Raw genomic sequence first — 26,461 nt, forward strand, 5'->3', positions numbered from 1 at the left:
TGATGTTAGCCATCTTCCGCCTGGCAAGGAAGAGAAGATGGCATTTATCAGCAGTTCACCTTCAAGGGTTCCGCAATGTGACGGCAGATGCTCTATCCAGGCAAAAGCCAATAGAAACAATAGTCCCTAGACGCAGACTTCTCGTTATGTAGCCCCTTACGAGGACTCTCAAGCAGAAGCGATAGACGCCATGTCTCTCGACTGGAACAGATGGAATCGGATCTACCCGTTTCCACCAACCAATCTTCTGCTAAAAGTCCTCGACAAGCTAGGATCCTTCGGAGGAACAGCTGCAGTAGTGGACCACAAATGGCCTAGAAGCAATTGGTTCCCTCTAGTTCTAGGATTGAAACTGAAGTTTTCTTCTGCCGAACCCAGTTTTATCCCAACTGGTTCAGAGGTCGACTGTTTACACTTCATCCTTGAGAACCAACAACCTACATCATGATTTTCTCGCCCTAGCAGCCAAGAAAAGGTTTGGGATCTCAAAGGACAAAATTGACTTCATCAAATAGTACAAGTCAAGTTCAACTAGGAGACAATATGAATCGTCTTGGAAGAGGTAGGTTTCCTTTGTGAGAACAAGGAGACCAACAGAAATTTCAATACATTTTTGTCTCTTTCTTGATCTACCTACTTGAACACGGCCTGGCTTCCACTACGATAACTGCGTGTAAGTCGGCCCTAGCTAGACCTCTTCTATACGCCTTTGAGGTGGACCTCACAAGCGAAATCTCCAATAAGGTCCAAAAGCATGCGCTAGACTCAATCCGGCAACCCCTCCAAAGCCCATCACATGGTCGTTGGACAAAGTCTTACACTATGCTTCGAACCTAAACAATGAGGATTGTACTCTAAAGAATCCAACACAGAAGTCACTTTCTGTTTGCAATGGCCTCAGGGGCTAAAGTTTGTGAAATATTGGTCTTATCAGAAATGTAGGCCATATTCAGTTCCTAGATATGATCATACTACATAGGATCAATTCTATAGTGTGACTGACGAGTTTAAGTCCAAAACTCGGAACGAGTTCAACCACGGTGACGAGGTTGAGTGTCCTTTTCTGAGCGGGAAGCAGCTCTTGAGTATTTACTTATTCCTGAGCATTCAAGACCGTTCCCTCATGGGCTCGCCCTTGAGTTGAGGAGGAGGTCACAAACCGAGTGGTTGCCAGGAGAACTAAACCTTTTTTTTCCTGATCCTACAACTGAACCTTTTTTTCCTGATCCTACCTTTCTTGCCAAGAACGAGCTGCCCACTAATTCCTTGGAGAATCTGCCCACTGAAGGAAGATGTCCCTCTACGCCCAGTAAAGTGTCTTAAGGTCTATCTTCGTAGAACTTCAGACTTCAAGGAGGGACAGCTCTTCCGAGGCGAAACTTCAGGATCAATTCTATCATAAGACAACTGAGAGCAAAGCTCACTTACTTATTCACAGAGCGGATCCAGACAGCTCACCCGCTGGTCACGATCCAAGGAAAGTTGCTTCTTCGTTGGACTTCTTCCAACACAGGGGCTTTAGAAGACTCCACTCATACACTGAGTGGAGATCATCAAGTGTCTTTTACAGACACTATACGAAGCAAGTATATGAAAAAAAAACACGTGGTGGCGGCGGGTAGTGTTATAAAACCCGTCGTCTAGAGCTGCGATGAACAGTGAACTGCTTTGGGACTTTCCAGTGCATCGGGTGCAGGGGTACATTTACCCTCGAGTGCAAATCACAACCATGATTAACACACTGTTCCATATAGGTGCATATCTGACCAATAACACCAGTGCCGAGTGAATGTTGCATCTCGGTGTTCATGCATTCCCAAAATCTGTACAAGTCAGTCAGACTTGGTTTCACATCTCCATTGAGTGGCATCATTTCAATGAAATTATACATTTTTTCGACAAGAGAAAATATGGACCCTGATGTATTTTCAACGCTGAATCAGATTCATACCCTATTGTAACTACATTTGATAGTCTAGTTGCAAGGTAGAAATACTAAACGTCTTATGGCTGCTATCTCAGTTACAAACGAATAAATCATACAAGAGTTTTAATCAAACCCTAGAGGGGCCCAACTTGAAATCAGAGTACACATTTCCAAGGTATGTGAAAGGTAATCTCTTAGTATTACCTTCCGTCCTTACGGAAAATCAAGCCTTGAATCCTTACTATCGAAGTCGACACTTTCCCTGCAGGGGGCAGAAAGCTCTAAGCCAGTTCCAAGCTTAGTGGAAATGACAGATAACGGTAATGTCATATACAGGTCTAAAAGACCAGATAAGGACCACATTCTAGGTAGAAGGCACTTATACAAACCCACAGCTATAGTACTTTCACGTTAATTCTCTGGTAAGCTTCCATCCGAGCCCAAAAATCCGATTTTGAGCAAAGCGAAAAATCTATTTTTGGGTGAGATAGCCATGTCATCCTGAAGGGCCCACCCTTCTTTCTTATATGACCCCACCAGAAACAACTCTATTTGTGGCTATTCCAGCTTAAATGCAAATTAGGAATGATGGGCCGTAATAGTATGGAGAGGAGGTCCACCGGGTACCTTGATAACGGCTCCCCTTTCGTTCACCACTCTTCCCCCTCAAAGAGTTAAATCTGTTTGAGGTGAAGATTGCTATGTGTCGTATCAAAAAACACGTCCCCTGATATTATGCGATATCCTTAAAGATATATTAAGGATACTAGCGCCAGGAGTTACAATTCTGGAGACCTATGGTTAATTCTCTGGGAGTATCACTGTAGCAAATTTCCCTTAAAAAGCTACCTAAAGGAACCTTCCATCAGGACGACATGGATATCTCACCCAAAAGTAGATTTTTCACTTTGCTCAAAATCCAGTTTATACCTTATTCAAGATACTCATACCATTAATAACATGGCATCCATACTCTGGTAATAATTGATTTTTGAAGAATTATATCCTAGCCTATAATTAGAGAGCCGAACATTATACACAAATTAAGCTTTTGAAGAAAAATCTTTGCAACTTATCTTAAACTCATTAGAGTATACTTTAATGTCTGTAGCATAGCCCAAATAATATAACTACAATGTTTACATATCTATGAATCCCTATCAATGCCCAACTTTACTGAATTTGATAATCCTTTAAAATACCAAGAGATTTGACAGTGGACTTCAAAACCAACAAATTATTTCCTAAGTGGAATAAGAGACCCCTATCTGACAAGATCTGACTATACAGACTTTCCTTGTCTGCCAATTCAAGTACCTTGTTCCTTTACAGTTGACAATAGAACAAAAACTTCAAAACTAAATATATCCCACAATTAGTATAGGTGGTAGGAGGGAATGCCATGTTTATAATACAAATATTGAATAAATATCAAAGTAAACAATCTAAAGCAGCCTACAATGATTAGGATATGTTGGAACGATGACCAGGTGACCTGCGCTGAGTAAAACAGCTAACTCGGGTTTTTCTAGTCATATGCAAGGATAAATTAATCTATTATTTTACACATTTTTCAGGAATATCTCCTTATATGTACAATTATGTCTCCAAAATACCAAAGCTGCTAATTTATTGGTGGGAAAAAGAATTGGCAAGTTGTTACTTAGAAAAATAAAAGATAACTCAGCATTAAGGAGACAATGCTTTTAAGTCATCACATATACTATTGTCCTTTCTCAGTCTAAGGTTCTGACAACAATCAAGAAGAAAAGGATAGAGGGTGTTAAATCATGTTTCAAAACTTAGTTATTGATAATAAAATAGAAAGGCCTACTAACCATACGGACTACTCTTAACATTAATGGAAGATATACAAAGCTGCATGTTACTTGGCTTTCAGTGGTGATACAGGCTAAGGCTAGCTGAAATGCTTGAAAAATACACAAAAATCCTATGTACAGTACACTAAAATATTTACAGTAAGTTACATATGATTTCAATACTTTTAAGAATCTGGATACCCACAAAGTGAAAGTTGGTGGTGAAGCTACTGTGCTGATGATGTTCAGAGCTAGAAATTTGAAACATTCAATAAGACTATTGTTAAAAATTTATGCTCAAGCAAATATTCAACATAACGAGACAGGTTTGTGTATAAAGCAGATCCCCAAGCTAATGTACAATGCTCAAGAACCAGAGATAATGCATGAATTCAAGACTTTTAGAGAGCTTGTAAATCTTCTTCAAGGTGGAATTTTTTTATGGCAATCAAAATCCTTTTTAGAGATTAATGTGCAGTGTGGTATACTTTACCATGGAAGGCTAGACAGGGAATCCAATACAAAAAAAATATCAGGCACATCATCTTCCCTACTCCAGGGCCATTGTACAGGAGGTCCTCGTGTTATAATGGTCTTTTGTTACCGTAATTTGCTGGTATGAACAGCTTCCATAAGGTACAGTAATATCTCGAGATACGTGCATAATGTGTTCCAGTACCAAGCTCATATGTCAAATTGCTCATATCTCAAGTCAATTTTTCCCATACAAAATAACTGTAAAAAAATTAATCCGTTCCCTCCCTCTTAAAAACACCCAAAACAATTATATAATGGAAAAATGTGCTTTTGATTACTATAATACTTTATCTCAAAAAAAAAAAAAATGACAGATTGTTGGACTGATCTGCAATAAAATGTGGTTTCATTATGGAGTTCTTACCTTCGAGACGGATACTAGCAGCTAACGGCAGTGTGTGCAGAGGAGGGAGGGAGGGAGGGAGGGAGGGAGGGAGGGAGGGAGGGAGGAAGGGAAGGAGAGAATTGGACAGTATGCGTACAGTATTTACACTTTCTTCATTACCTAGCGTATCTCCTAAACTTAAAACTTTACTGAACTTAGCTTACTGAATTTCAATTTTTATTCTTATCTACTTTGTAGTTTTTATTTTTTTACTATACTTCCCTTGTCTAAGCTCTTTTTGCCTCTTTCACTTGCTGCAGTTTTTTTTTTTTAAATACCTATCCAAGGAGCTTTGTTTCTGTCTCCCTTCCAAAATGTTACAGAAATGAGTCAGGCAAGTTATGAAAAAAGCCAAAGCACAACCAGTAGACAATTTATCAGTGTGTGTCTCTTCAACAAGATCAGAAACATCCTGTCACTTAGCCAATACTTCCTTAATCTCCCTCAAAGAAATGAGTTCCTCTAGTTCCACTTCCTCATCACTACTGAGCTCTTGCAACACCTCCGAATGTTGTATCATCTGGAGCTTGATCGACTCCTCAGTCGAGAGCTTTTCTTGATACTCCAAGACAAGGTTGTTCATATCTGTCTCATCTACCTTCAGTCCCACGGAGTTTCCGAGAGAGACAATCTCTTACAACACAATGGGTTAGGGGTCAGGCTGCATATCCAACCCTTTGACATTCCTTTCAGCTAAAGAATCTGGGCACAATTTCTTCCAAGCGAAATTTAAGGTTCTCCACGTTACACCCTATAATGCTTCATAAATAATTTCTAAACAATTCACTATGTTAAAATGATCCTTCCAAAATTCACGAAGGATAAGGTTGGTGTACAGCTTCGTGAAATTTGAAATGAACTGTTGGTCCATAGGTTGTAGGAGTGAAGTGATCTTCAAGACCTGGGTGGCAGCCAGGGGCATAGTCAAAATGAAAAGACATTTCAATGGCAGGTTTCTATCCATCAAATACTTCTTGACTGCCGGACCAAAGGCAAGATTTACTCATATGAAGAAATGCCTCGTAACCCATGCCTTCAAATTTGATCGCCATATCACTTGTAGCTTTTCCTTCAAGATCTTGTGTGTCTTGAAAGATTGTGGGCTTTCAGAGTGATACACCAGCAGTGGCTTGAACTTGCAGTTACCGCTGGCATTAGCACACTAGGCTAGAGTCAATCAGCTCACATGGGCTTTTGGCCCAGCCGTGTCTTCTCTTATGCCGTCCTGAATGTCCTCCATGATATCTTTTTCCAAAATAAAAAAAAGGGTCAGTTTCATTGCAGTTGAAGACTTGTTGGAGATATAACCTTCCGCAGCAACGAGAGCAAAATGTTCAGCATACTTCTCTGCAGCTTTCACATTTGAACTCGGAGCTTCCCCATGCCTCACAACCAAGTGGATCCCAGTTCGCCTTATAAGTTATCAAATCAGCCACGACTTGGTTTGAATGTCTCCACTGGAGTTGATGTCTCCCTACTCTCAGCTGCTTCCCTTTGTTTCAAATCTTTGTAGAATGGGCTGGCCTTCTCACAGATCATAGTCTCAGTCACGCTATTTCCTGCCTGCACAGAAGCCTCTCCATGTCATTGTTTATATCTATCCGTACGTTAGACATGATGGTTAGGCCTTTGGAAGGTTTTGTGTTCTTAATAGCATCCTTCTACTTGAGGATGGTCCATATACTCGATGTACTCCTCTCGTAATGGCGGGCCAACTCTCTCACATGGACATGACGCTCATGTTTTCAATACCTGTACACTTCACCTCTATTGGCATCGTACACTTATTCTTTTCACTGCCAATGTTTCCACTCGCTTTCTTTAGATCCATCACTTACTAGGATAATTGTCAACAAACACATTAAACTCATGCAAATAACACGGGAGATGCTCGGAGATGCGTACAGAAGTCAAGATCACGCGAAATGAACGAGTGATGTAGACTTCGAGAACTCCCAAGTGTTCGGACACCTAGTGTTAGCTTCTGTAAGTGTGCTCGTATCTCAATGCAAAAATTTACTCGCTGGCTTGTTCGTATCTTGGAATGCTTGTATGTTGGGGTGCTAGTATTAGAGGTATTAATGTGCTTAAATCAGTGTAATTCAGTTTTGAGTGACTATGTTTGGTTCACTATTAAAATATACTTCTTGTTGAAGAGGGAAGCAGCCAAGGCCGTTGCTGGCTGGGCAGTGTTGCACAACTTAAGCACCGGGTTGCCATCTTAGCTTATGATATTGTAATATTATTGCTTTATTTTTCTAAATTATTTAAGTTTTTATAGATGTATAAGGTTTAATATATTGTAGACTTATTGTTTACTTTTTTTTGATAGTTTGTCTTTTCACTGGTGGTTATGTTAGTGTTTATAATGGACTAACGGCTGTTTTATATTTTCAAGTGGTGTGGGTTACGTGGCTGCGCTCCTGCGTGAACGGAGTTTTGGAGGGGCTTTTTTTGAGGATGGTTCCTTAGTGTGTTTCTGAGCCTCCAACATTGAAGGGCACGACATTTGCTACTGGATTATATTTACTCCTCGTCATTGCAGAGCTACAGTGTGAAGCTATTTAGCTTTCTTTGGATATCCATTCTCTGCAGCGAGGATCCAGTTCATCTTAACATTTTGTGCACTGCCCTTGGTTCAGTAAAAGCCAAGGGGACCTCTCTGTCCCAAGGTAATAATATTTATACCTGTTAAAGTATCGTGATCACGACCGTTGATAGACAGCTGACGTCATTAATGGAGCTTGTGAAAGCCTTTGAATCACACCAGCCATCGTCAATTTGATAGGGATATTTAGTTTGTATTTGTTAGGATGTTCTCACTTTTCGTTGGCCTTCTCCTTTCTGGACCCTCTCTCCATTTAGTATGCATGTGTTGATGACCTTTCTGTAATCGTGTAATTGTTTTCTTTTACAGGGAGTTAAGATTGAGTGTGTATAATTTATTATTGTATTATTGTGGTTCAGGTGTTATTTCTGTCTTGTTATTATGTATCAAAATTAAGGAAATTTTTGTGGTATTTTCTTCGTCCCCTTGAGTTGACTTTGCACTCGTATTGATATTTGGTTACTATTCCACCTTTAGTGGACTTAGTACTGTATGATGGTGAATACTATTTAATAAGTGTAGTGTTTTGAGTGGTGGTCAAAACCAGCCATCACAATATACATTTGGATTTTGGTGTAACAAGTTTCTTAAGGCATTTTTGTGACTTATTTTTTTTCTTTTTTTTTTTTTGCTTCGTATCATGTTTGGAATGTGCAAGGTAAGATTAATGATGGCAGCGCATCCAAGAAGAAAAAAGCCATTACGATGGACATTAAAGTGGACATAGTGAAGTGAAACAAAATAACGCGAGATCCCTATGATCAAAGTTTGTGCATTAGGATTTGGTCATTCTACAATAACGATTATTATCACGGGTAAACATCGCATCCTTTTCACCAAGTGAAAGGATCTGCCCCTATGAAGTCCATCATTATGAAACAATGCAGTGGTCTCACAATTGAGATGGTGGGGTTTTAAGTGGTCTTGTTAGACAAACAGAATTAGTGGCATATCCCAGTGAACCTTATGGCAATTTAGGAGAAGGCTATGCGTTTGGTTGAGACCTGGAAAAGTCAAAAGGGCTAAGGGAGTAACAGTGAGGAGTTTGAAGGCAAGAAGGGGTAAGGGATGGTTTATGATATTCAAGGCTTGTGCCAATTTTCAAAACCTTAGGGTGCAAGGTGAAGATGTTAGTGCTGATAAAGCAGCAACAAGTGATTTCCCTCAAACATTGGCCGAGATTTCTATGGAAGGTAGGTTTTGTAATGTGGTGGAGACTGGTTAATTTTGGATGCAGATGCCGAGCCAGACCTACATCACTGAGGAGATGACTGCACCATGACACAAAGTTAGCAAAGGACAGACAGACTTTGGTTCTTGGGAATAATACTTCACGTAACTGCAAGCTGAAGCCTGGGTTTGGAAGAGTGTGCTACCCATCATCTGGAATTCAAATAGGAAGGAATGAATGATCCACTTGTTATTTGAGGTCTAGTTTTTCAAAAACCTATGCTTAAGGTTGAGCGGCATTGTATCAAGAGGAGCCTACCCTTAGCAACATTATGTTAAGAGAAGCTTACCCTTTAAGGTGCTGCTATTACTGAAAAATTACCCTGGTCACCCCGCCCCCTTTGCCGAATTCCACCCCAATGTCAAGGTGGTTTACTTGCTACCTAACACTTCTTCCCTGTTGCAGTCTATGGGGTAAGGGGTAATTACTTCCTTCAAAACGTACGTCTTCAAGACAATTGGTATGGCTTTGGAGGCACCACAGACGTACACGACCCTCAAGATATTAAGGAAGTTCTACTACATTTGAGATGCCATCAAAAACATTGCTGAAGCATGGGATGAGGCAAAGCAAACCAACATGAATAATGTCTGGAAGAAGCTTTGATCCATTATGCCAATAATTTCTTTGGCTTTGAATACACAATAGAGGCTGTCATAAAGAGGGTTACTAACCTTAGTAAGCAGCTGGATCTTGAGGTGGATGCTGATTATTATTAGCTAAGCTACGGCCAAAGTTGGAAAAGCGGGATACTGTAAACAAAGTGCTCCAACAGGGAAAATAGCCTATTTGCACTTTAATGAAAGAAAGCTTTCTGAAATTACCATTATGTAATATGAAATTTGTTTTGTTATGATAAGCTTAAATTTTTATGTAAGTTTGATACATCAGATCGAACAGGAAACTAAGTTTAATTACTGTCTTTCTCAACCAGTTCTGTTAGTTCATAAATCAATCAAGAGCTGTTATCCCTTGTTTATATATTGACCTCAGCAATCTTTTAACAAATTGAAGGGGACTGGAAATTAGAGCGGGACATACTTCATGATGCTATCTTGAGCAATTTTTTTTTTTTTTAAATTCTTTAAAAAATTTTGAATTTTTTCCATAAGAAATAAGACAGATAAGAGGAAAAACATCTATTTACAAAAACTATTAATTTAAACTTTCAGGGGAGGATGTTATCAACACAAGTTGTGTCAGGAAGATTATCAAGGTTTAATTTAGTAAAATTTTCTATAATACACAAAATCTGTATTAAATTTAATTAACACAAAATATTATGGGAAATGCTGAGAAAACGAAATAAGGATAAACACCAATAAGAAAGGGTATTAGAACAATAAAAATGTGTGAATAACAGGTATAAAAGCAAACAGAAAAGTAGGAAAAACACAAGATAAATTATAGATATCTCACCGAATATGGACTAGTCTTATTTTCTACAATAAAATGAAATAAGCTGGAAATAAGAAGATAGGAAAGATGAAATGGAGGAAAATAAACTGAATGGAGAGAGAGAGAGAGAGAGAGAGAGAGAGAGAGAGAGAGAGAGAGAGAGAGAGAGAGAGAGAGAGAGAGAGAGAGAGAGAGAGAGATATTTATGATTACCTATACAGGGGCTCTTCACAATTCCTGTAAACTACTGTGTGTGTTGTGTACATTTCACGTTCAATTAATACAATCTTCAAGACATACCGACTTTTAATTTTAAAAATAACTACTTACAGTGTACTTACACTAGTGTATTGCATATGAAATACCACAGGATAAGGCTTAAAAAACTGCATTCAATTTCTTCAGCAGTCTAGGACTACATTAGTTTAAGCGCACAATATTATAGTATTCTAAAAAATCATGATTTTATAAAAGATAATTGTGCTTCATTAAAGCATTTTTGTAATTTTGTTTTCAATTCCAGATGCATTTCAACCATCAACAATTAGTAACTTTTTTTACTCTACAGCATCAGCAAGTGTTTTGTTGTTACTTATGCATATGGGGTGTGGCAATGACTTTTGTGTTATTAGACAGCTTACCTTATCCTGAAGAAATGTTATTGTACAATTACCTTTGCAAAATAGTATGAACTACAATACTATGATAGAAACCATGTAAAAACAATGTAGCGCAGTACAGTGAATTACCTAAAGAGTTAATCAACCATGCCTAGGCAGTGATGTGTGTTTTGGGGGGTTATGAGTTGACTCACCCTAGATCAAGTATTTGCGAATTCTTGATCTCCGTGGGTGTGTTTGTTACCTATATTTCATACCTACAGTAATAAAATATTTAAATCAAATAAAAATTAGTCTATATTTAAACTATTTCACTATGAACTATTCTATTTCAAAAATATCTTAATGAAATAGAAAAAAACACTAACCAGTAAAGAGGAAAAATTTTACTGTAAAGTACAAATGAAACTTCGGCAAAATAAGGGAGAAAACACAATGTACAAATTAATGTACTTCAGCTAATTGATCAACTGTATAATAATGAGTTACTCAAAATGGCTTACAAGGTGGATTCATCCATATCCGTATGCTGGCTTTGCCTACAGTCATAATATGCAAGGGAGAATTCTTCTATCTTTAAGTTTAAGTTGAACCTCTTCCAACTGTAAGTACAAAGATATTCAACATGAACTTAAATAATGCAGTCAATTAAATTTGGGAAGATTCACTGTACTGTAATTAGAAAAATATGTTAAAAATGTATATAAACCGACCAAGTAATAAAACAACATGAGGTATGTTAACATCATTAAAAACTTACTGTGCATGGCATATTAGGGTGATAATCAAGCCCACAATATGTAAGGTGGTCAGTTGCTACTGACATAGGAATATATTGCTCCAAGGCAGCTAAATACATACTTTGGTAGTAGTAATCCAAAGAGTATACTCTGAAGTCCGACGAACCTGTTTATGAGAAATTGTAACAATGAAACAACACGTTCATGGAAAGAAGTTTTATACATCAATGACTGACAGCATTCATCAAAGCTAATGTGGTGCTATAAAAAAACATACACAAGCAAACTTAAAATATTTAAAGTTTCATATAATAGCAGTTGAAAAAATAAAAAATAAAATTTCAGCTTTAGTTCAATATTGGTCTTACCCATATATAAAAATCTGTGGGAATTTTTAAAAATTCCTAGGTCTTTTAGCACAGGAAATATCTACACTAAGGGGAAAACTAATGCAATACTTTCTCTCAATGTGATAAAAATAAAAAATCCATACTTGCTCTTAGGTTAAAAATTCAAATTACAGATACCTAAAACTAATTGAATTTAAAGAATCATTCTTCAACGTATATCAATTAATGAAATTTCCACTGTTTCATAATCCACCAACCCAAAAATTTTATGATGAAATCACACTTTCCTAGACATGAACACTGTGTAATATTATTGCAATTTAGTCTAAGGTACGTTTTAATCTTAAAAAAAACAAAAAATACCAAAATATACATGGAAAACAAACTTTTTGTCTACAATTTGTTCCATAGCTAGTAAATGAGTAAGCAATCAGCACATGTAAAAATCTTAAATTATAACAGCCTTTCCTGTTCAACATCCTCATATCATCAACTCCAAGCTATCGTACTTCAGACTGACCACCTTTCATTCAAACTCTCAACAATACAGTGTATACTGCATATTGTTTGAGAATAATTATGTAGTTGCCTTGACTGCTGTAATGTTTTTTTAATTCAAGGAATTTATGAATTTGGACCACACAGCCAGTTCTGGGGTGTCGGGGGGGGGGGGGGTTCATTCAGCAACCGGGCTGTGGAATGGGGGAATTCTGCAGTTGCTCTATAGGTCAAAAGACTGACCGCTATAGCCCCCACATACTATGAGAGAGAGAGAGAGAGAGAGAGAGAGAGAGAGAGAGAGAGAGAGAGAGAGAGAGAGAGAGAGAGAGAGAGAGAGAGGTTAACAATGATCTCATAAGTTGGCTTCTCTTCTGCTCACTAGACAAAAAAGGGAATTTGAAGCGAATTAGTTGCTGGAGGAGAAGGATGACTATGTGACTGATAGTATACAGTCAAACCTCTAGCTATGAAGATATCGGCTTACAAAATTTTCACTTTACGATAGGAGATGAAGAATTTTACAACTCGGATCACGAAAAATGTTTCGGACAACTAAAAGGCGGTACGGAGCGGGAGCCCGACCGGATCCATGGCGGATTTTAAAATCTGCGCGCCGCCAGTCCATAAACTCGTTACCATTCTCCAGCGTTCCCATTGGTTATCTCTCTACTCAGATGCTAGTTACCACCACGAGATCCTGCTCTCCTATTGGTTGGCATCTACTGTACTGTATCCCATCGTGCATCTACGCATTGGCGTTCCTATGTCTTTTCATTCCGGCAGTGGTATCTTAAGCATTGACTTAGTGTTTGTGATTTCGCTTTCGTAACAATTTTACAGCACATATTGTTATTGTGTGTGATACTTGCAATACATTATTAGCCATGGGTCCCAAGAAAGTCGCTTTTGTCAAAGGAAAGATGATGATGTTTTCCATGAAGATGAATATGAAAATCATCAAGAAATGCGAGGCTGGCATGCGGTCAAGTTTGCTCGCGAAGGAATATGGCCGAAATCCGTCTACAATAGGAATGGTCCTGAAGCAGAAGGAAGCTATCAAGGCAGCAACACCTTCAAAGGCCGTGACTTTTCTCCAGCAGGAAGAGCCCCGTCAACGATAAGATGGAGAGACTGCTGCTTGACTGGATAAAGGACAAAATGGCTGGAGAAACTATCACCGAAGTGATTATCTGCCAGAAAGCCAGCGCCATTTTCGGTGATCTCGTGCTTGCTCAGGGTGGAGCAGACGCAGGAGAAAGAACATCGAATCAGGAACCCACAGAGTTCAAGGCTTTTCATGGGTGGTTTGAAAAATTTAAGAGACACTTAGGCATTCATTCAGTAGTGCGTCATGGGGAGGCTGCAAGCTAGGACACGAAAGCGGCCGAAGCCTTTGTTAAGACATTAGACGAGTTGACTGTCCGGGAAGGCAACAGTCCCCAGCAACTCTTCAATTGAGATGAGACTGGGCTTTATTGGGAAAAAAAAAAAAATGCCTCGTCGAACGTACATCAAGGCAGAAGAAAAGAGGCTACCTGGGCATAAGCCTATGAAGGACATGATTACCCTTGCACTCCTTGCAAATGCCAGTGGGGATTGCAAGGTGAAACCCCTGCTGGTGTATCACTCCGATACGCCTCGGGCCTTCAAGACTTCAAGACCCACATAGTCACTATGGAAAATCTAAACATGTTGTGGAGGGCTAATGGAAAAGCCTCGTTAACAAGTGGACAAATATTTGTTTTGGCCTCACTGTAGATTGGGTTTGTGCGTGTATTGTATCACTATACAAAGGTAAGAGAGATGTGCATGAGTGTTGTAATTCAAGGGGTATTAGTTTGTTGAGTGTGGTGGGTAAAGTGTATGGTAGAGTACTGATTAATAGGATTAAGGATAAAAGAGAGAATGCAATCTTGGAAGTACAGGGTGGTTTTAGAAGAGGAGGGGGTTGCATGAATCAGATTTTTACAGTTAGGCAGATATGCGAGAAATATTTAGCAAAAGGTAAGGTGCATGTTGCGTTTATGGATCTGCAGAAAGCGTATGATAGAGCTGATAGGAAAGCAATGTGGAATGCGATGAGGTTATATGGAGTTGGTGGAAGGTTGTTGCAACCAGTGAAAAGTTTCTATAAAGGTAGTAAAGTATGTGTTAGGATAGGAAATGAGGTGAGCGATTGGTTTCCGGTGAGAGTGGGGCTGAGACAGGGATGTGTGATGTTGCCGTGGTTGTTCAACTTGTACGTTGATGGAGTGATGAGAGAGGTGAATGCTCGAGTGCTTGGACGAGGATTGAAACTGGTAGACGAGAATGACCATGAATGGAGGTAAATCAGTTGTTGTTTGCGGATGATACTGTACTGGTTACAGACGCGGAAGAGAAGCTTGGCCGATTAGTGACAGAATTTGGAAGGGTGTGTGAGAGAATGAAGTTGAGAGTTAATGTGGGTAAGAATAAGGTTATGAAATGTACGAGAAGGGAGGGTAGTGCGAGGTTAAATGTCATGTTGAATGGAGAGTTACTTGAGGAGGTGGATCAGTTCAAGTAGTTGGGGTCTGTTGTTGCAGCAAATGGTGGAGTGGAAGCAGATGTACGTCAGAGAGTGAATGGGGGCAGTTAAGGGAGTAGTAAAAAACTAGAGGGTTGGGTATAAATGTAAAGGGTTCTGTATGAGAAAGTGATTGTACCAACTGTGATGTATGGATCGGAGTTGTGGGGGATGAAAGTGACGGAGAGACAGAAATTGAATGTGTTTGAGATGAAATGTCTAAGGAGTATGGCTGGTGTATCTCGAGTAGATAGGGTTAGGAACGAAGTAGTGAGGGTGAGAACGTGTGTAAGAAATGAGTTAGCAGCTAGAGTGGATATGACTGTGTTGAGGTGGTCTGGCCATGTTGAGAGAATGGAAAATGGCTGTCTTCTAAAGGTGGTGATGAATGCAAGAGTTGATGGGAGAAGTACAAGAGGAAGGCCAAGGTTTGGGTGGATGGATAGAGTGAAGGAAGCTCTGGGTGATAGGAGGATAGATGTGAGAGAGGCAAGAGAGCGTGCTAGAAATAGGAATGAATGGAGAGCGATTGCGATGCACTTCCAGTAGGCTCTGCTGCTTCCTCCGGTGCCTTGGAAGACCGCGGAGGTAGGAGCAGTAGGGGATTCAGCATTATGAAACTTCATCTGTGGTGGATAACGGGGGAGGGTGGGCTGTGGCAACCCTAGCAGTACCAGCCGAACTCAGCTGAGTCCCTTGTCAGGCTGGGAGGAACGTAGAGAGGAGAGGTCCCCTTTTCTATTTCATTTGTTTGATGTCGGCTACCCCCCAAATTGGGGGAAATGCCTTGGTATACTGTATGTATGTATGTATGTGAAAAAATATTTGGAAGAGAAGCACCTCCCAATGAAAAGCCTGCTGGTGCTGGACTATGCCCCTGCTCACCCTCCTCCCCTCCATAAAGATATTGCTGCACAATATTCAGTGCTCTTCCAACATATGATCTACCGAAGGTTTGTGATCTACTATTGATCTACTGTTCATGGCATGTGATCTACAAGGAAAAAAAGTAGACAAGAATCAAAAGAATTTATTATTGACTATATTTAATGAAAAATTTACAAAGAAAATAATAGACATTTAACGATATCAAAAATGGAAAAAGGTAAAAATCAAGACATTTAACAATAGACCTCTCTAATATTTAAAGTCAGAATATAAATCTACTGATTCTTTTTTCATCATTCTATGAGTATTCATCCAGATGTGACTGAAGCATATGTTTAGCAGTACTTCTCATCATTCGCAAAATTTTCATTTTTGCATCTAACCATGACGATCTTTCTATTGATTGGGTATGCGTTCCAGTGTTTGGGTCGATGTAATACCGCTGATGGTTAACAGTAGAGTGTACAAATCCATGAGAATTCAAGGTGCTATAAGCCCGTCACTCGTCTGAATGTATTACTGATCCTTGTGCATATTCACAAATTATTATTGGTAGAAGTGTATTTCTGTCTCAATGATCAACATAAAAATAGACGGTCAAGACCCTTCTTTAAACCGAACACCCAAGGGCCGTCTATCCTGCTGCCGTGAATCCTATTATTTTCAATTTCTGCTTCACTGTCTGTTGATTCTGGGTCAAGATTTCCTTGAAGTAGTCTTCCAGTTACATTTCCTCCTGCCAACAAATCTAGCTTTATCTATCTGTATTGGCTCTGCAGTAGTCCCGACCATCTGACCTTTTTGTTGAACTATGTTAGTACAAACTTCACGGCACATATTATACCAGTCAACTAGTGTGGAATGAGATCATACAGTGATAACTTCAGCATATGTGATAGTGGTTTCACACACCAAAAATTACACAATATCCAGAATCTGACATAAGGAAAGTTTGCAATTCGTCTTTTTATTTAAATCAGAGTAATGAAAAAACTGTTTCCAGTATGAGTACTTTTAAAAGTTTGACATCCTTTCACTGGACATCTCATTACAGGTACAAAAATTCCGTTCACTTTACGTCTTTTATTTTTCATAACACTTCCGCACTTATCACAATTAATGGCAACAACTTCAGGATCATCCAATAAATTCTTTTCACGTAAGTATGCTACAGCTGCTGCTTCATTATGAATAACGTTCCTTACAAACTGCGTGAGTCCACATTATATGAGTTGTATTCCAAATATTTTGCTGATATTTTAATGATTAATAATGGATAGTTAATGGGTAAACAACTGTGTGGCTTAAAAACCCCGTAGTTTGCAAGTTTGTAGGGGAAATATGGGTTGTTATTGAGTAGATCACATATTGGAATGTAAACGACCTGGTAGATCACATATTGGAAGAGAAACAACCTGGTAGATCACATATCGGAAGAGAAACAACCTGGTAGATGACATATTGGAAGAGCACCCAATATTCCTTTATCAAGATTCTCCATCTTTCACCGAACACTACCCCTCTCCTCCAGCCCATGGACCAGAAAGAGATTTCAAACTTCAAGAAGCTTTATACGAAATATCTATTCAAGAGATGTTTCGAAATCATTGAGAGCACAAACCTCACCCTACGTCAATTTTGGAAGGAGCATTTTGATATTGTCATATACAGTACCTCAAAATGATTGATCAAGCTTGGCAGGAGTTTCAAGGCGCACTTTAAACTCTGCTTGGAAGAAGCTGTGGCCTGATGCCGTCTCTGCACGAATTTCGAGGGTTCCCACGCAGACCAAATTGAAGACGATTCCGAAAATGTTGACGATCCTGAACCTGTTGCTCAATCTGAAGTTGCCGAGATCATTACACTCGGGAAGTCTATGGGTCTGGAAGTTAATGAGGCTAACATCAATGGGCTTATCCAGGAGCACCAAGAGGAACTTACGCCAGATGACCTGAAGGAGTTGGAGGCCATGCGAGTGAACATTGTTCAGGAAGAGTACAGTGGGGGCAAGGAGGATGACCCACTGACAACGGCAGAAATTAAAAGAGGGTCTAGATGGCTACTTTAAAATGGTGGCTCTTGTAGAAAAGACACACCCAGAAAAATTCATGTCTTGCGCTTGAGTACTGTAATGAAGTTTGCCAGAGTCATTTCAGGAAAATTTTAAACAGCAGGCAGAAACAAGACTCTTTGGACGAATATTTAAGTAAGAGGCCTTTGGTAGAAGCAAACCAAGCGTCAGCTAAGAAACGAAAGAAAAGTGGCAGTGATGAAGAAAATACGTAGTGTAATTAAATTTAGGAAATAGAAAATGTAAAGTAAAAAAAAAAATAGAAAAAGGAAAAAAAATGTTTACTTTGTTTATCGTAAAGTTAAGTGTTAATATTTCATGCCATTTGTAGATGCGTTTCCTAAAATTAAGTGTTAATGTTTTCTGTCATTTATAAATCTGTTTAGTAAACGTTTTCCGCCATTTTCATCCATCTCTACCGTCCCACACTTAGCTCTCAGACATCGCCTCACTCCAAAGGTAAGGTTCCACATTTTTGTTACTGTATTTTTACTGTTTGATTGATTAATTGATTTGAAGTTCTCTGGCATCCTGACATCTAAGGACAGGACACTGAAGCCGATATCGTTTCTTATAAATAAAGATTAAAAGAATATTCAATTAAAACCAGAGAAGGAAATATGTTATAAAAGTTAAACAGCATTAAGAAGACCTGCTTCTGATATAAATTTTAAAATGCTACTAGCATTGTACAACACATGTTTAAGGATCTTGGCAAGGATGAACCTGCCGTCTTCACCACAAGTCTCAAGCACATCTATTTCTTTGTGCTATAAGTAGGGCATTCAGTCAACAAATGCCTCACTGTCAAGGGTATCAAACAGTCGTCGCAATGTGGTTGGTGTTGGCCAGCCAGCAGAAACTCGTGTGTCATCCGGGTGTGACCAATGCGGAGACGACAAAGAGTCTTCTCCCATTTTCGGGGCATCCCATTATACCGTCGTCTCCCATTTTCAGGGCATCCATTATACCTCCAAGGGGATATACCAATCGATATTTCTCTCATTTTATTTTCGCCTAAACTATCCAAATGCTGCTGCCAATTGTTATAAATATAATTCTTAATTGCTGATAAAAAAAATCATTATAAAGAATGGGAGACCTTCTTGGTAGCAACTCGGCTGCAGCACTCTTTGCCAGCGAATCTGCCTCTTCATTTCCAAACAAACATACGTGTGCCGGAACCCAGCAAAATCGAACTGTTATACCTTTTAGGCCAATAATTAAAAGCCACTCTAAAATCTTTGAAACTAGTGTTACTAGAATTAAAATCTTCTAAAGCTTGAAGGACACTTCTTGAATTACTATAAATGGTAAAATTGCCCTCCTGTTTTAACGCTATTTTCTCAATAGCGGTTAGTATGCCATATAATTCGGCAGTAAATATGAAAGATATTAGAAGTGCCCCTCTACAGTTAAAAGAACTACTATATACTCCAAATCCAACGCTAGCATTGGATTTGGAGCCATCGGTATTTATAAAAGTTGATTCCCTATGTTCTTCAACATGTTCCATATAAAGAGACCTAGCTTCTAATTCAGTCATGTTTTTAAACACCAATAAAATATTTACAGAAAAATATCTTTGGTAATCTCCACGGAGGGGATGATGGTATCTTAAATGGAAGTACCTTACCTCTAATTTTATCAAGACTGTTTAATATCTGTTTTACTTAAAAGCCATAAGGTTGAGGAGATTTTGGGTGCAACTCAAAGTATGTTGAGTTCCTTACAAGGCTTGCAGTCTGAAAAGCTAAAGATTAGGGGAGCCTTTGTAACCTAAACCAATACCAAATAATAGAAGACATGCAGTAATGATCTAGAGGTAACTCTCCAGCATCAACAAGGAGACTTGGGATAGACGAGGTTCTAAACGCTCCTGTGGACAATCTTATACCAGCATGATGTATTGAATCTAATATCTTTAATCGGCTTGGGGTGGCTGAGGAGTATATTTCACACCCATAACTAATTTTGGAAAAAATTAAGGCCTTTTATAATCTTAAAATAGTTTTACGGTCTGCCCCCATGATGTATGGGAAAATACTTTTAAAAGATTCAGAGCCTCAACACATTTGGCATTTAACGTCTTTAAGTGTGGAACCCATGTCAACCTACAATCGAAAATCAATCCTAAAAATTTGGCTTCACCAACACATGGGATCCAGGTCTGGATGTACTCCCCGGATACGACAGAAATGTACAATAGTAGCTTTGCTTGTTGAAAACTTAAACCCATTCATATCAGCCCACTGAATAATTTTGTCCATTGCGAGTTGTAGTTTTCTCCCAACCATTGCCATTCTTGCTCCAGCAAATGATATGGAGAGATCATCCACAAATAGTGTCGAGAGAACATCCCGGGGAATGACAAGATATCCCATTAATTGCTAGTGCAAACGGGGTTACATTTTCACCGTTTGCTTTAATTAAAACTTCTTTTTCATATTACCGTACCATTTTAATGTGTTTTTTTTTCTAGGGTCTGGAACGAATTAGGCTACAGTATTTACATGCAAAAGGCGACACGCTACACAAATTAATCACTTAATGAAAGCCCTTACGGAACCAATCAACTTCGAGTTGTGAGGCATCCCTGTATATGTGATTAACTATAGCTGCTGCTACCTAAGTTTTTGTAAGTTTACATGTATGACTGTTTTGTCCTGCTATCACACATCTTGTGCTTTTTTTTCAACCTAGATGCCTGTCTGTGTGCATGACCTTCTTTCAAGTTTCTGCAAGTCACCGTAATGGTCTGTCCTTTCTCCCTGACCAGAAGATTTCTATTTTGAAAACCTCGTCTGGAGAAGTGGGATCCTATATGTCATACAGTCTTAAAGGGTTGGTTCTTTCGATAAGATTTAAGCCTAATTCATATACTACTAGTACAATGAATTAGTGAAGTGGTTAGAACGGTTTAGGGTTAGTTACTTTTATTTTACAAGGTATTAATCCTATGGGTGATAATAGGAGTTTATGTCTTGGTAACACCTAAGTACAGTATACCTTACTGTCATAGGCAATAAAAAAGGAGAAATTACTAGACCTAATTTTGAAAGCCTGAATGTAAATAGAAGACAGACAGATGATGAGAATGGAGTATGCAATGGAATATGAAATATTATAAGAAGGAGAAAAGATTAATGTGGTAGAATCATTTAAGTATTTAGAAACTATGATCTCCAATACAGGGTCTTTAGAATTAGAGTTTAGTGAAAGATAGAAAAAAAAGACAATGGCTAGGTTGAGCAAAATTTGGAAATCAAATTGCCTGAAATTACGTATACAAATCAGACCATACATCAGTTTAGTAAGATCGATGTTACTCTATGGACATTAGTCAAGGTATGGCAATGACACAATCTCCAATAGAGTTGAGAACAAAGCCCTCAGAAGGATATTGGGAGTTAAATGGCAGGACATGAGTAATCACTCTTATAGTTTCATTTCTAATCATGTCCCATATGTGGATGAGATCAAGAAAGATTAGTTCATCAAACGTTCAGCTGGGCTCAACAAGATACTAGAAGAGTTGGAAGACCCAGACCTACATGGCTGAGGACTATGAAGCACAAAGTAGGAGATGATGAATGGAGAAGTATTGAACTAAAAGCTCAAAATAGAGAGGACTGGCAAAATCTAACCGAGGTCCTTTCCGTCAATAGGCGTAGGAGATGATGATGATGAATTTTGAAAGCATAGAAACAACTTTTAAAAAGAAATAACTTATTATAAACATTATTGAAATATCTACCCATTTGGGATTTGATGTGAAGCGTCTTTTCATCTCCCAGGTGTTTTGGGCCCAATTCCTATTTGGTCTATATTTCTATCTATGCCCCTCTCTTTTGGCGTCTTCGAGCATTCAACTGTCCTTTGGGTTGCCACAACAATCTGCTGCTAAACTGTATACTTTATTGCTTCACATTCCATGTTCAAATATTTGACTTTTCTGTCAACAACCAAATACAGTAATGGAGTTCCTAATTTATTCCCAATGTGAGCACATTACACCACCTGGCAACTTCGTTGTGTAATATGTTCTCAATGCCCTGTAGAGGAATGGTGCCATCAGTGTACCTCACACTGTGTACTGTAGGCATATACTAAACCATTTGTGGGGATCAATTTCATTGTGGGGAAAAAATTGAGTCTCTGAGAGATTCATGTATCTTTCATTAATGGACCTCAGTTTCCATCTTACTGTCCAACCTCTCCACTTTTACATCAGACTATAAACTGTGGGGGTTTTGTACCGAGTATGGGTGCTGAATGGTCACATAGGGAAGAGCTTGTATAGGCAGGGCAACAGCCAGCCATTGAGATAATACCGCTAGAAAGTTATTGGGTCCTTTGGTAAAATTATAGAACGGCGCAATAAAAGGTTTGAAGACTGGTTTGTAATGTATTTTTTGACGTTTTGAACGTTTATGATGATTTCTCTCATACATCTATAGTTATCGAGTTATGGTGGGTCGACTATCATAACTGAAAAACTATGGCTTTGCGCCAGGTATTGTCATCAATTATGTTCGAAACACTTGAAAATATAGAACTTGTCTAATTGGGTTGATATTTATATCAACATTTTTAGTTTGTTTCATTAAGTTGCCAAAAAAGTCACTCGTAAAACTCCTTACTGTAACCAAACAGAGTAAGAATAATGAAACTATCAAAACACAGGAGCTTTCGTTTGCAAGGACTTTCAGACGAATAGAAATGGGAGTTTCCATCCCATTTTCGTGTTCATTCGTTTTTGTGTTCATTGTATTACAAATACCTACTTACTTAATTGAGCTAATGACTTACTGGTTTCTGCTCTGCCATTTGTTCTCTTCACTCGCAATTAAACATTATCTCACTGCTCAAATGTTCTGGCAATCAGACTATCCTTCCCTAGGCATATAAGTCCAGTGGGCTAGTACTTTGGCTTTAATTATCAATTATACAAACTAAAGGGGTGAAAACACACTTAAGGGGCGAGTTGTAGCTTCGTGCTCCAGCATCAGTTTGAACATGGACATGGCTTCCATTTTCAATCATCAGACTAAATATATCAAAACCACTTTTCTACCCTAAGCTTTCATCAACATGATAAATAAAATAAGAGCTATGATTATATTACATATTCTAACTTTCAAAATAAATACCAATGACGTTTAAAATAAAAAAAAACCTTGGGCCCTTTATCCTGTCTGAATAGGTAATCAGAAGCTCCTCCTATCAGTTCTTTCTGAATTAACGGGTGGAAGGAGGCTCCTATAATACATGCTATAAGGATACAAGGAGCAAAACCGGTATATTTTTATTGAAATTTTTAACTTCGTTAACAAAGGTTTCTGCCAGTAGAATATGGTATACAAAATAGTGGATTTGCAAAGATTAATTTAATTATGTGAGTTTCAATGTCTTAACTAATATTGCACCATTCTATAATTGAACCAATCCTTTGACTGGCCAGATGGTACTACATTGGATCCCTCTCTCTGGTTACAGCTTATTCTTCTTTTGCCTACAAACACACACCGAATAGTCTAGCCTATTTCCCTCTTTTCCTGTCCACATATGCCTAACAACACTGACATTACAAAATTCTTTGGTCAAGGGACTAACTATTGCAATTTAATTGTTCAGTGGCTAATTTCCTTTTGATAAGGGTAGAAGAGAGACTAGCTATGGTAAGCAGCTCTTCTAGAATGACACTCCAGATTCAAACCATTGTTCTCTAGTCGTGGGTAGTACCAAAGCCTCTGTACCATGGTTTTCCACTGATTTGGTTAGAATTCTCTTGCTTGAGGGTACACCTGGGCACACTGTTTTATTGTATATCATTTCTCTACCTCTTTTCTTGTTGGTTATATAGTTTACATACAAAATTTATTTCAGTGCAATTACTCTAAAAATATTACAATTTGTTGGTTGTTACTTCTCGTATATTGTTTATTTCCTTATTTCCTTTCCCCACTGGGCAATGTTCTTTGTTGAAGCCGTTGAGCTTATAGCATCCAGTTTTTCCATATAGGGTGGTAACTTAGCAAAAAATAATAATAATAATAATAATAATAATAATAATGATAATCATGAATGAAAAACACAAAGCAAACACCACAACATTGAGACTTTTTCACGGACTAATAGTCTTTGGGAAACAAACTTTCTACCTTCATCATCTTATAATTCCATTTTTACATGGGCAGGGAGGATATTTAATTGTAAACAATCTAATTATATTATACACACATATACTATAAATATGCACATACAAACGCAAACACACACATTATATATATATATATATATATATATATATATATATATATATATATATATATATATATATATATATATAACATACACAGAGATATATATATCATCATCATCCGTTACTAGTCCACAGCAGAACAAAGGCCTAAGACATATACTTCCACTTGCGTTTGTTTATGGTCTTTTGTGGTAGCCTACACCCGCAAACTTTCTTTGTTCATCAATCACTACACATCTACACATATAGTAAATTCATATGTATATCTATAATGAATACACAACGTAGATAACACACATAAGCACATATTTGTGTGTGTATATATATATATATATATATATATATATATATATATATATATATATATATATATATATATATGTGCGTGTGTGTATATATGAATATATATATATGTATGTATGTATGTATGTATGTATGTATGTATGTATGTATGTATGTATGTATGTATGTATATATATATATATATATATATATATATATATATATATATATATATATATACATATTTATATATATATATATATATATATATATATATATATATATATATATTATATATATATACATATTTATATATATATATATATATATATATATATATATATATATATATTTATATATATATATATATATATATATATATATATTATATATATATATATATAATTTACACATATATATATATATGTATATATATATATATATATATATATATATATATATATATATATATATATATATATATTTACTCTCCTCAATAGATTTAATAAATATACACGGTATTGCTCAGTTGAATAATTTGGCAATTGTTGCTAATTAATCAGTACCGTATATGTTAACACAGGATCCTGTCCATACAATAAAAAGAAAGGCGTGTCCCTAAGCGAAGCATTGTATGCAATGTTCAAAGCTAGCTCAGCTGTACGAAGCATGGCATGCCAATGAAGGTGGTCATCAGCCACTAAGTAACGTAAAATTTGGACTACTTACCTCTTGTGCGATATCACAAAGCCATTAGCTGAAGATCTATATGCGGTCACTGAAAAGTGTTCAATTTTCATCAAGTCCGTGACTGATTTCACCACCTTATTTATAAACTTGAGACCATTATCACTTATCAAAATTTTCTGGCAACCAAACCTAGTAATGAAAGAGCACAGCGCCTGGGCTAATGAATTTGCAGATTTATCGAACATTGCGTAAGTATGAGTGTACAGAGTGAATGCATCCAAAAATAAACATATATACTTATGTTGTGTTAAACCAGTAGGAAATTGTCCTCCCACACCCATAAGCATCCTATGAAATTTAATAGGAATCACAAGCCACTTTCTGGGTTCCGGTATAGTGTTTTTATGTTCTTTGAAACAGTTACAAGCATGACAACCTTTTATATAATTCTCTATAGATTTCATTCCTAACCAAAAGAAGAATTCACATGCTCTCCTTAATGTTCTATCAATCCTTAAATGCCTTGCATACGGACTTGCATGTACAATGTGGATGGCTTGATTAATTAAAGGGGGAGGAAGAACTACCTGTGCACGAAATTCCCCTCCCCTCTTCTCGTAAGCACAATATAAGATATTCTCCATAAAAAAATTCTCACGAGGCACATTCCGAAATGATGGATAACACTCTGATTCTCCTTTAATCACTGCTCGCACTCTTCCCATTCATTCCTTTTTGTCTGTCCCTCTCAGACTTCTTTCATGTCCCTACCTCCCAAGTGAATCAAACCTGAATCATCAGGGCATCCATTCTGGACACCGCTGGTCATGTCCTCAGCCATCCACATATATTCACCTTCACCGCTCATCTCTCTCTCTCATCCCGTTTCCTGATTGCTCCTTGGGTGAATTCACATCGCGTTCTCTATTTTGATGGGGGTCTTCAATATTTTGGTTAAGTTCTTCGTTCCTCTTTTGTGCCCTAGTTGTTACTTCTATTACTGAACCTCTAGAGAGAGCATCAGCTACCTTGTTAGCTTTACCTTCTATGAGGTGGAAACCCTTTATATTAAACTAACAATCTTTCAATCCATCTTGCTTGTCAAGAGGTCAAATCTCATTTGTAAAAGAGGTCGCGATGATCACTTTGCAACTCAATCGACTGACCTAATAAAAAGAACAGATGCCTGTCTGGAACCCAAAGAATAGCCAAAGCCTCTCGATCAAATGTACTTTAATAATTTTCTGCCCCTTTTAATGCCCCGGACGCAAAACAAATGGGTCTCTCTCTACTTTTATCATCTCGTTGAGAAACTACGCCACCAATAAGCCAAGCTACTCACATCTGTTGTCCCTAAAAACGGGCGAACAAATCTAGGATATGCGAGTATGCCATTGCTAGTTAAGGTGATGAATGCAAGAGTTGATGGGAGAAGTACAAGAGAAAGGCCAAGGTTTGGGTGGATGGATGGAGTGAAGGAAGCTCTGGGTGATAAAATAGATGTGAGAGAGGCGAGAGGGCATGCTAAAAATAGGAATGAATGGAGAGCGATTGCGATGCACTTCCAGTAGGCCCTGCTGCTTCCTCCGGTGCCTTAGAT

At 38.0% G+C, this 26,461-nt stretch overlaps 1 protein-coding gene and 1 non-coding gene across 2 annotated transcripts in view; one reads left to right on the forward strand and one right to left on the reverse strand.

The window, feature by feature from the left end:
- LOC137650123 (protein maelstrom homolog) overlaps positions 1-26,461 on the reverse strand; it is a 418,726-nt gene that overhangs the window by 79,890 nt on the left and 312,375 nt on the right. Inside the window, exon 6 of the mRNA XM_068383256.1 lies at positions 11,287-11,432. Within this exon, the coding sequence (XP_068239357.1) occupies positions 11,287-11,432 (146 nt within the window). The remainder of the gene's footprint in view (positions 1-11,286; positions 11,433-26,461) is intronic.
- Positions 963-1,168, forward strand: LOC137650310 (small nucleolar RNA U3). The gene has a single exon (XR_011045955.1). It is a non-coding gene; the product is annotated as a small nucleolar RNA U3 (small nucleolar RNA).

Source organism: Palaemon carinicauda, chromosome 11 (assembly GCF_036898095.1).
Source record: "Palaemon carinicauda isolate YSFRI2023 chromosome 11, ASM3689809v2, whole genome shotgun sequence".
Classification (NCBI taxonomy): Eukaryota; Metazoa; Arthropoda; class Malacostraca; order Decapoda; family Palaemonidae; genus Palaemon; species Palaemon carinicauda.